Source organism: Lepidochelys olivacea (assembly GCF_965140295.1).
Source record: "Lepidochelys olivacea isolate rLepOli2 genome assembly, chromosome: 11".
Lineage (NCBI taxonomy): Eukaryota > Metazoa > Chordata > Testudines > Cheloniidae > Lepidochelys > Lepidochelys olivacea.
In genome coordinates this window covers 10,407,791-10,420,447 of record NC_140421.1, presented here as the reverse complement: position 1 = coordinate 10,420,447, position 12,657 = coordinate 10,407,791, and the positions used below count along the sequence as shown (strand labels likewise).

The 12,657-nt window shown below is 38.6% G+C and overlaps 1 protein-coding gene across 1 annotated transcript in view; it reads right to left on the bottom strand.

Annotated features, from left to right (window-relative positions):
- Positions 1–12,657, bottom strand: part of SLC49A4 (solute carrier family 49 member 4) — a 152,706-nt gene that overhangs the window by 27,394 nt on the left and 112,655 nt on the right. Inside the window, exons 5-6 of the mRNA XM_084642531.1 lie at positions 7,252–7,360; positions 6,534–6,601 (exon numbers count right to left, since the gene is read on the bottom strand). Coding sequence (XP_084498657.1) covers positions 6,534–6,601; positions 7,252–7,360 — 177 coding nt within the window. The remainder of the gene's footprint in view (positions 1–6,533; positions 6,602–7,251; positions 7,361–12,657) is intronic.

Here is a 12,657-nt window from a genome sequence, read left to right as displayed (position 1 = left end):
ACCTGATCACTCTAGTTACAGTGTGTATGGTAACACCCATTGTTTCATGTTCTCTGTGTATATAAAATCTCCCCACTGTATTTTCCACTGCATGCATCCGATGAAATGAGCTGTAGCTCACGAAAGCTTATGCTCAAATAAATTTGTTAGTCTCTAAGGTGCCACAAGTACTCCTTTTCTTTTTATATATAATGGTGATTTTTGTCATGATTAAACTGAAGCCTGCCTTCATTCCTCAGCAGCTCAAAAAAGTCTGAGTCATCAATTCAGGATCACTGGTACACAGGAAGGATTCTTGTTTGCAGTTCTAATATCTGACCAAACACCATGCTTTAAAACTGGAAAATAACTGTTTAATCTCTGCTTTGAAATCTTTCTTTCCACAGTCTCTCATCCACAATTCAAGATTCTTTGCTGTTTTTAAAAGTATCTTCACAGCTCCAATATACAAAACCTCATGAAACACTACACTCACTCCCTACTTCTTCCTTATGCTTGACTCCTATATATTTTTGCCAGAACATAGTTATCATAGGGATCATCTCTGCCGTTATAACACATTTTAAAAATTAACTCTTTGCTGCCATTCTCTGACATCTTCTTGTGGACATCTAGCTGCTAGCTGAAGCTTAACATGGCTAAAACAGAGCTCTTGATCTTCTCCATCAAGCTCTCCCCATTACCTCCTTTCTCAATCACTATGGATACCACCACCATGCCACTTTAAGCCCATAACTTGAGTATCATCTTCCACTTGGACCTCCCTCTATGTCCTCATATTCAGGCTATGTCTAAACCTTGCTGATTCTTTCTATCTAAGATCTGTAAGACATGGCCTTTCCCATTCATCCACAACTAACACTCTGATCCAGGCTTTCACCTGCCTGGTGAAATTACTGCAACATCCTATTCTCTGGCCTTGATAAATGCAATCTTGCCCCCACTCATATCCATGCAGAATGCTGCTGTAAAGATAACTGTCCTAGCCTGGTGCTTTGACCATATCACCCCTCTCTTTGCACCACTTAACTTGTTCCCTTTTCTCTATTAAATCAAACTACTTACCCATCCAATCATCTTTCATTCGCTATCAAGATGTTGACTCCCGCCTTTGACTGGCCTATGACGACAGTGCCTATCTCCCACTTGTTCAATTTTCAAAAAAGTACTTTTGTACTTTCTCCTATGCTGCCCCTGAGAATTGGGAAGAGCTCCCTGTAAACATCTGCAAAACTAACTCATTATCCTCCTTCACAATCCGAGTGTGCTGTGATGCCTAGAAAAAGCTTGACAACATTTAGCCTGTCGGTATGCAGAGAACACAACCTATCATGCTTGCTCGTACTGTCTCCCTGTTTATTTATACTCCCCTCATTTGTTTCTATCAACCTGTATCCACCTGTTGTCTCATTTATTACTTTGATGGTAAGTTCTTTGAGGCAAGAACTGTCTTTTTGTTCTGTTTTTACAACACTCAGCACAATGAGGACCTGGTCCATGACTAAAGTTCCTGAACAGGACAGTAATTCAAATAAAAATGAATAATAATAATAATAATAATATTTCAAAACAATTCAGCCATTGGGAACACTGTCTCACTTTGGATATTTACAAGGGAAACTTAAAAGATAGTTCACATGGTGTTTTCAGCAGCTAAACATATGAGGAAATTTTAATTTTTTTCCCCCAAAGCAGATCTCTCTCGGAATAAAATCACATCCTTACTTACATGGCTGCTTGCCAGTCAGTGGCATTTAGATTTGAGGGTGCATTAATCAATTAGTTTAGGGTGACTTGCTTGCTTATGTGCAAGCGTAAATATGTATTTATTTAATTCAAGCTAGACTGAAGAGCTAGGATCCATTTTTGTGGAAAAACTCAAACCTTTCTGGTTATTCTCAAATCCCCAATACTAATATCACTATGAAGTCATTGTAATAAAGAACAATATGCTCGGTATAACAAGAGGGTAAGTTGGATCTTGTAAACCCAAATGAATCAATGATGAAGGTCTCAGTAAACAGGGCAAGCAGAAACCCTTGCACCTGGACACAAAACTAAGTAAGAACTATTGATTGCTGGGGTAGTCAATTTTTTTTTGCACCTTTTGCATTTATTTAAAAAAAACAACAATCCAGCTGAGCACTGAACCCACAACACAATTAGTACTGCAACTTTTCAAAAAGGATTTTAACACTGGTGCAAACTTAGAAAAAACACTGGAGAGAGAGAGAGATGTTATTCAATTTGCTAGTAATTTTTTGTAGTTCCCTTGCTATTATTTAAGTTATGTCTGAAGAACTTCTCCCCTCATGGATCAGTTTTTCTCCTCCTGTTGGATTGGGGTAGTGTGGACCAGGAAGTTTGGAATTATGAAGACATTCTAACTTGTCTACTAATTGCCTTATTTTCCCCTGCTAAAAAAAGAGATAGGTGGGTATTTTAAAGTCCAATCCTCCATGGCCTGATATAAAAGGTAACACTATATACAGCTTGAAAGTTGGGAATGCCACCAATAAGTAATGGTTAACAGTTTATCTAGCATGGGAGTTTTATGAAATATTGGATCTTAAAACCACATCTTTCCTCTTATTCTGTCCCTCCCTCTATTTCAATTCCGCACTGAACTTAGAAGTCAATAACTGGTAGAGCTAGAATCAATGCTGTATATCACCTTAAAGCTTGTAATCCCAGCTTTCAAATGGCATAGAGTATTAACTTCTAACTGCAGAAGTTTAGCTGTTGATGCTGGATTTGAAGTGGGGAAGAAGAAAGTAATCAGATTGACCCAACTTTAAAATCACAGGAGTCAGTTTATTTATTCATTTTTTTCTGTATTTTTGTCATTAAACATTAACTAATTATGTGAAACTTCTCAGAAGTGTCACAAAACATGAACTTCATATTTGTCCCATGGAGCAAAGTCCGAGGGGTTATTTTGCTGTCAACATCAGAAGTCCATTTCTAAAGCTGAGCGGGGCTACATATGCTGCATAATAAAAAAAGTGGATGAAATATCAGATTGGAGGTGGGAGGATGGGGAAAGATAACGGAGTCAAATATTTTCTCCACTTTACTGTACTGAGCAGTTGCAGCTATGTTTTAATATAGAAAGATAAGCTGCTGTTGAAATTAGCAGTAACAGGCATCTAAGATTTTGCTGGAAGTTAAAGTTGACATTTGCCCCTTATTCGGCTCTAAGTTTCACAAAACTGTTGAATTAAACAAAAATGGAAAAAACATAACAAATAGGTCATACTCAGTCCTTTAAGGGCCTGTATTTCACCTCTGGTGAACTCAGTATGACTAGTAAAAATGCTTGCAAGACCTGTAAACTTTTCAGAGCACTAGTTTCACTCCAACGATCAGGAAGAAAATTTTTGTTCCCCAGTCTCAGCAGCTCTGTCACTTGCAACCATGCAGCAACACACCAACACCACCCTGCACCCACAACTTCATATTCTACCATAATCTATTATCCCAAACCAGCACTTACGGTGGATGTGTGCATGTACTAAAGAAGAGGTAGTCCAGGATAGTGGGTGAGTATCCGCCTGTAATGGGGTCAAGACATATCACTGTGCTCTGTGCTTGTGGCATTATCTTTCATGACCAAGCAAATCCACCTGTGCTGGATCCTGCAGTTAAAGCCTAAATGTATGGTGCTGAGAAAAGTCTGTTGCTAGGGAAATTATCACCAAGTCACAACATTTCAGCATTTTGACATCACTGCAGGATAAAAGCAGAAGGAAATGCTGGGCTGTGAAGGACAAAAATCCAGAAATATCTGTGATCATTAGCAAACGTGACAAGAAAAATTCTGGGGGAAAAAGGAGATAGATTTATGTTTCAGCATGATAATAAAATATGAATGTCACTCTTTAAAGTTGATATGCTTCAAACCAGTCTCATTCTACCTCTGCCAGCAAAGGGTACAACATCTGCCAATTGCCCAAAATATCCCAGACTTTTCCATCATTAAAATGCATCACACAAATTAACCAAACATGTCTAGTTCAGGATTGTGGGGGAGTAGAGAGAAGTGGGATTTATTTATATACCTTGTGGAGAAAAACTCCTCATACCACCAAAAGCAAAATAAAGTGATTTGGGTCCTGATTTTCAATATCCGCCTTCCTTTTGAAGGGGCACAATTTAATACCCACAGTGAATTGCAGGCACAAATGCTACCATTGCAGGCAGCAAGCGGTTAAGATATCTACATGGTTGCATTTGCGTCATCAAAAACTGAAGCCAAGTTTGAAAAAACAGGCCCTTTATGTGCAGTTAAAGAATTAAATCATCTTCACGAAAGGGTAAAATTTTATCTAGACTTTATGGTTTGAGGAGAATAAAGTAAAACAACACTATCATTCTTAAATTGTAACATTTTTGGTTTTACAAATTAGCAGCTGGTAGAACAAAAAACCCCCCCAAAACCAAAAACTACCTTACCACAGGCTGTTAAGAGAGAGAGAGCTTCTTGCCTGATAAGTCACAGTCTTGACATTGAAATACATCAGCTTGTCATACTTGACAAGAATCATTACCTACTTTTCCTAATTATAACTTTCAGCAGATTACAGTCAGTCATCACTGGTTCAATCCTACATAGATACCTGCTGAACAGGCCTAAGAGGAGGGAATCATCTATCAGAAATGACAAATCACCCTGGCCCACTTTTTGTGTGTGTGCAAACGCTAGTGTTTGAACTATATATTGCCTGAATTGCAGAGACATATTTGGAAACAGATTATTAGCATTCTTTTAATTTACTCAAAAGCAAAGTTTTGAACTCTGCAAAATACTGACCTTGCTATAAAGTTTGCAGTCAATTTTGCAGCAGTTACAGAGGCATTAAGCATTTTCTGAAACTAAAACTAGGCTATATATTAAATAAATTAATTTACCATAAAGGCTGAGATTTGCATTATGGGTCTGAATCAGCAAGTTCTTGCTAGAGAAGCTTAAGGCTAGAAAGGGTGCCCCTCTAGTGTTCAAGGGCCTCAACTGCAGTAGCAAAGGCTAGCCCATATGAGAGAGAATTCTGCATGAGTATTCACACTAGTTTTTCCATCATACTGCTTTTGCTGCATGGACATATGTTAATAGGTCATTATTTACCAAACACTACTTTTACAGTGCCAGGAGGGCTTTAAACTTTTCCCTATGGAGAAAAACAAGTCATAGACAAATCTAGCAATAGCTAACAATTGGCCCTCTGCAGGGATCCCTTGATTAGTAGGATTAAGCTCTTTGGCTAGTTAGCATTTGGAGTACTGTGGTGGGGGAGCTCAAATGTCTTTTTCCTTTTTCCATGGCTTTGGGGGAGCTTTCCCTCTTCCTCCTTTCTAGCTGTTAAGTGGAATAAGAGGTAGCAAGAGGAGAAACCCAATAAAAACAGCCACACTGGGTCAGACCAAAGGTCCATCTAGCCCAGTATCCTGTCTTCTGACAGTGGCCAACAGCAGGTGCCCCAGAGGGAATGAACAGAACAGGTAATCATCAAGTGATCCATCCTGTCGCACATTCCCAGTTTCTGGCAAACAGAGGCTAGGGACACCATCCCCAACCATCCTGGCTAATAACTATTGGTGGACTATCCTCCATGAACTTATCTAGTTTGAACATATAGTTTGTTATTTATTAGTTATACACATTGTTGTTGTACAGTACAAGTAGACAATAATCTCTGCCCCAAAAGAGCTTATTACAGTTTTGGGTCCCAATCCTGCAATGACCTCTGTGCAGACAGACTCCTGCACCCATGCAGCATTCATTGCAGAATCAGAGCCTCGGTAGTGAATAGAAAGAAGACAGAATTGTACTGGGAAATCCAGAGATGAGTGTAATGTAGTGGTTTTCTATTTTTTATTAACAAGTTATCAAAGGCCTCAAGGAAGGTGGTGTTTTTTTTCTTTTTTTTTAAAACAAAGCTTGGATGGAAAGAGTCTGGTAGCTTGATTTGGGAAGGGCATTCCTTTTCTCACTTTTTCACTCATAAATCCACATCTTCTCAGATGGTTGGTGGGGAGTGTCACTCCATACCCATGGTGGTAAAGAGGAGAGATGCTAGGAGCATTCTGTGTCCACGTATGTGGGAAGTGTGTTGTATTCTCAGCATCAAACACTCAGTGGATTAGATTGCTAGACAGGCATCGGCAGGAAATAGACACTGATGTTCTCTGATGCTTTTCAGAGGTGCTAAATTGGTTCTTCCCAAGATCAGGCAGCCTCCTTCTTACAAGGCTACCCTGAAAAGGACCGGATGGGAAGCCGTCTCAGACATAACAATATGACTTCTTAAACTTGATGAGTGAGCAAATGGCTTTTCAACCCATGTAGTCCAATAACATGAAATATACAAATTACTGTACAAAAAGAAACAATACATCATCTTGGAGAGTCACATTTGCCATTTCAAATATTTCACTAATGATCAGAAATAAATTCAATTTATAGTCTTAAAAACCTGAGTGATCATTATAGCTGAAGAAAAATGAAGAACTGAAGGAGAGATCATTATTCCTACCTTGCCATTGCTATGCCAACAACACAGCCTCCAATTATGGACCAAAATCCAATCCAGCCCGCATCTACCTGATGGGAAACGGCATGGGGAAATGAAAGTGTTAAGGCTGAGAAAACAAGATGCTACTTTAAAAAAGGAGATGGGGGAAGGGAGGGTTACTGAAAAATCCTAGCAAAAAAACTGACTGACTTTTCTAAGAAACTCAAAAGGTATATAATTTAGTTAAAAGGATATGGTCAAACAGTATATGACCCAAATGTGACCTCTCTTTATATTGGAATCTGCTGGGGAATGTCATCTGGATTTCTATAATACCCTATTAGAAGCTTAAAAATAAAAATCTCTCTCTACTGATTTTTTCCTTTCAATTTGGCAAACATTGATTTTCTTTTCCTTCTCTATTTGTGAAGGTACAGCAACCAACACTACTCCCTTTTATTTATTTGCCTCTTTAACATCAATAGGTGCGTAGAGCTCTGAAAATATGAACTGCCACTGTAGACTCAGCAGGGGGAGCCACAATAACTTTTGGTGATGTCAATGCTAAAAGTTTGTTTTGTTTTATGTTTCAGTAGTGAAGTGGTGCGTATATATTGATAGTTCCAGAAAACAGTGAGAAAAACTAAGGTAGGGAATATGTACATCAGCTCAAACACCATGGGTCCAAATCTAACAAAATACCTATGAAATAGAGCAGCTGCTGCATGTAAATACTTACTTGGCTGACATGAACTGGTGTTAATATCAAGTCCAGAACGCCAGACCAGCCCGCGAAAACACCCAACGGTATAGCATAGGCTAATGCAAGCATCAAAAACCGGAAATTGCTGTGAAGACAACATATATGCAGTTAGCTGCTGTTTGTATTAGAAATGGCTCAGATTAACTTCAAGAGTAAATTGTACCCTAGAATCTATATTCCACCCATTAAGCAGAAAAGTAGAAACCTAAAGAGTGAGTCAGAAAAAACAAGTATAGTATTTGGCTATTTCACTGAAATTCCAAGTGCTGAAATGTTACTGCCTGGCACCATGTTATTAAAGAAAAAGCATTTACTATGTACGTATCAATGGCACCTTCTTGATTTCTGGAACCTGCTAGGCTCTCAGACTTTCCTTGTCTTCACAAGAAATTCAGTTTGTTATGCTATTTGATTACATTGACAGTCTATGCAGTGTTAACATATTAAAAACCAATAAACATAAATTCAGTCCGACAAAAGCATATTTCATGTATAAATTCAGATTCAGATTCTTCAAGCTACTCTTGCTGTTTGTTTTCGCTGAGAAAAGGAAATTTACTGCATTCTCTCCTGGCCCTACCAGCTTGTCACTTGCACTACACATCACAAATTTATTTTCGTAAAACTTATTTTCTACTTAACCAAAAACATAAAAATATTATAATCCAACTCTTTGGCATACTCATGCAGAACATAAACAACAATTTACAATTATATTGGAACGTTTATGCAAGGATCTCAAAGCACTCCGGCAAACAAACCTCTCTGTAAACTAAGTAAGTATTTTTCCATGTTTTCATAATAAGAGCCCAAGCTAAACTCATAAAATATGCACATGTAAAAGAAAACTGTGCACATAAATAATTTTGAGGCAGAAACTGATTGTATGTATAATTAGCCATTTTTGCACATGTAAATACATATTTTAAACAAATTGCCTTATTTTGCTTGTGCACATGTATTGTGTTGGCACAATTTAGGTGCTTTTATTTGAAAATATGCCTTCAGTGACCTTTCCCCCAAGGTGACAGTGAGTTCACAGCAGAACGAGGAACAGAACCCAAGAATCCTGGCTCAGCAGTAGAATACCTTTCCTCCTATGAATGTATTTGGAATATAGTCCTGTTATTTGAAATCCCCACTTGTTTAAATGTTGCTGTTCCCATTTTCTGTAGAAGCATCACAGAAAAGTACAGTGAAAAACTCAATATTGTAAGTAATAAACTTTTCAGAACTTATTCATATGTTCCTCATATTCAATAAGGACAAACACAAAGTACTCCACTTAGGAAGGAACAATCAGTTGCACACATACAAAATGGGAAATGACTGCCTAGGAAGGAGTACTGCGGAAAGGGATCTGGGGGTCATATTGGACCACAATTTAAATATGAGTCAACAGTGTAACACTGTTGCAAAAGAAGCAAACATCATTCTGGGATGTATTAGCAGCAGTGTTGTAAGCAAGACAGGAGAAATAATTCTTCCGCTCTACTCCACGCTGATTAGGTCTCAACTGGAGTATTGTGTCCAGTTCTGGGCACCACATTTCATGAAAGATGGGGTCAAATCGGAGAAAGTCCAGAGAAGAGAAGTCAATGCCATTTACTCAACTTTCAAGGAAGATAACAGAAAGAAGAATGCTGAAACTTCAGGCAAGAATGAGAACCAACAATGTGCAAACTTAGAACCCAGAATCATTGCCTCAGGGAGACAAAATGACTGTCAACATTATTGGTGAAACAGGCCTCCAGTTCAAATACCCTATACTCTGAATAAGTCTACACATATTATTCAATTAATAGTACTTAATACCTTTTTCTTTCTTTGGGGACGAGGGAGAGGGGAACAGTAGCAAGAGTGGAAAACAACAGCAATTTAAACCATAAAAAGTGGTGGAGAGAGAGAGAGACACACACACACAAGTCTAAGAATCTGTTCTAAAGAAATCAGGATTTTTTTCAGTTAAATAGATTCACCTTCACTGTTCATTGAAGGTGAAACAATAAAAGGTTTGTCACCATCTGCACCCTAAAAAGTTAAACCGGAGCTGACAAGACGAGTCCTAAAACAATCACCTAAAGCAACAGCATTACTGTAACTGACAGCACACACAAAACCTCTGCTGAGGCAGCTTGCTCTCCATATAAAGTATTCCGGTTTTGGAATAAAGAGGAAGATAGAAAATGGTGTCTTTACATTCAGGAACCCTAGTATTTCTAACTAAGGTTTGGATGGTGTTTATTTTATTGCTTACTTTTAGGGCTCTGTCCAAGGTAGTTACCCAAAGGATGTTCATGTAACCAAAAAAAGGCCTCCCTCAAAGCAGGTTCCATGGGACTGAAATTGATCAGCACCAGTTCCCTAGAAATGAAGGGATAATTTGGTAGTTCACACAATTATTGAAGCTGAGGAAAAGATCTTAGAATATTCGCTGAAATGTTCAGAATTTCAGAGGTCATGTTTGTTTTATTCCATGAGAAGATCTGAAGAACATAGCCAATGTTTACCTGGAGCCCTTTTTCTTTCACACAGCCTCTTCTCGAGCAAAGCAACTACATTACATAAACATGGCCTTCTCCCAATACCATTTGTCAGTTTCCTTCTAATAAAACAGTGCAAAGAAAGCCTAAACACAGGAGTAAGGTTATTTCATGTTCTCATTACAATTTTAAGGATGCATTTACAGTGTTTTCTACCATCATTCGTCTGTCATTTACTAGGCCCACTCTCTCCTCCTTGACTCTGGTCTACCTTGTGCAATCTTGGAAGTCTAAGAGGGCAGATTGCCTTTTGTACTCAGTGCTGCTATTTTCCAAAATTATTTCACATTTGGAAGGTCTGTCAATGTTTGCAGAATAAAATACAATATGGAAAATGTTCTACCTGTTTGGGCACTTTCTAAAGAAGGGACAGAACTTGTTCCAAAATACTGTTTGTCAAATAGTCACAAATTCTGGGTACATGATTGCATATCTAGTCTTCCTTCTATACTGAAAAGAGACACTAACAGGGGAGGTTAAGTTGTAACCTACCTTGACGGTGGTCTCATCTGGAACATCTTGCCTTTTCTAGACTTTTGGCTATGAATCAGCTCCTCGGCTGTGGTATGGCTATTTTGCCAATGGATTCTGGCCATAAGCTGCTGTATCCAGCCCATGAGAATCACATCTATGAAAGGGGCTCCTCTTGTGACAGGTACCTATGCCACCCCCTGTACCAGCGTCAGGGACTTGAGGAGAGAAAAGGGTGCATAGCTGGGGCAATCTTATGTTATGCCAATCTTAAGCTGTCATTTTGTCTCCTTGGACCTATTAATAGACAATATGAGTTGCAGCAGCCTTTGGGCTACTTTAACATATACTTGGCTCTGTTTTCAGCAGCCCCAGCATCAGGGGGTAATGAAAAGGCGAATATAGCCAAAAATCTGACCATGCATATTTATCTTTGCAATTACTCCATCCAAAAATTTTACTGAAAAAACAAGCGTGTTGCTGCCTGTCACACGATCAACCACTGCATCCACACTCTTTCCCATCATAATATATATGTGCCTATGATAGGAAAGTTAGCATCAACCTTTTTTTATTAAAACTTTCTGCTGGAATATGGATCACCTTTAAAAAAAAAAAAACCTATTGCACACTACTATACTCCATAAGGCAAGACTGTTCAGATGGGAGCCCTGTCAAAGTCAATCAGCTTCCTAGCAATAACCTTGGCAATGTCTATTTAGCACCAAGCTTATTCTGTAACCTCCTTTCTGGATGGAGATGTCATGTGAAACTATGACTTCTAGTTCATAAAGGAGCGATAGATACACAGAGTCCTTAGTTTTATGAGCTTTAGAATAGTTTACTTAGGTTCCCCAAAATATTAAATGTATATAACTGGCTAATACTTTCAAGCTGCTTTAAAACTAAATATATTATTGTTAATTTGAAACATAAATATTTTAAACTATTTGCAGGTACTGGAATTTTTTTTTTCTACTGAAGCACTGTATGTACTGTTTCAGGGTAAAAAAAAAACATTGCTAAACTAAGAAGCTAATAAAAGGGTATTTATTCCAATCTTGACTAGGGTATTGTAACAAGACTGGTGGCCCATTAAGTGAGTTGAGTTGAGCCGCCATATGTGAATATTCAGTTGCCTCTGAGCTGATGTTGTGAGACTGGGATCAAGTGGTTGCTTAAAGATCACCTTGCCTCCATAAGAGTCAGCAAGAAACTCACTTATTAGTGAGAGCGAAGAGAGTAGGTCAGCTCCTGGAGGAGTCCTCATGTCAGGGGAAAGAACCCAGATCATATGTGACTCCTAGGTAGATGGCTTGTGGAGTGTAATGCTGCAGGGAGCAGACTACAAAGGAGAAGGGAGCAGAGAGGCTCACCGTGATTCCAAGAAGGTGGGTTGCAAGGAGTACACAGGTTCCTGAAGAAGACAGTACATCAGAGTTAAAGGACATGACTGAGGTGTTGAACTTGTGTTAAACAGTTTTATTTTGAAGAAATAAAACTGAAGCCCAGAAGAAAATGATACAAACTAATGGCTGAAGTGTTTTTTGGTGTATGGATTTGTGAGTTAGCCCACAGGCTAACCTGTATCAAATACAGATATGTATATCAGCAACATATGAAGGCAAACTCAAAATAGGGACCCTAACTCTGTAATCCAGGGAGTCAGGATTCTCCAGTGTTCATCAACTGCTCCCTAATTTACACAGCTCTGTCAGAAGAAATAGTCCCCGTCTCAAAGACTACAAAATGTAGATTAGACAGATACGGTTTGATGTCTAACACCATCGATGATGGATCTCTCTCACAGCACAGCAGATTCCGTACTTTTATAAATCCTTCTTCTTTGATGGATTATTGCTGAAAGGCTCCCCAAGAGAATTGTGTTTTGAATGATGAGATGGCGATTGTTTGGTGTGCAAAGGAAGAAAGAGTGCCTTGTGGAAGGGACAGCATGGAAGAATGTATAAGGGGAGGAAGATACATTTACTTAATAGCAATAGACAAACCTGACTCTTGAAAGTGATGTGTTAAAGCAGAAATAAGTTCACTATTTAACTGCAAGACATTTTTTATTAAGAAAGGTTTAGTGAATTGGTAATTCAGAGTTTTGCAGTTCGCTAGCTGACACTACAAGTATCCCAGATCCAGTGTTTACTGTACTGTGTACAACCAATTAGTTACAAGGCTCCCAAATGGAGTACTGTCAACAGAAATTTTATATTTCACCTGCAGAGTCAGTTGTTGTTTGGGTTTTTATTTGACAGTAACGTTTTTACAACTCATCCCTCAGGCAGGATTTCTCCCCATAGCAGTTTAGGCTCATAATGCAGCATTAATAAGTATGCTCAGTGCCCTCAAGGGAACT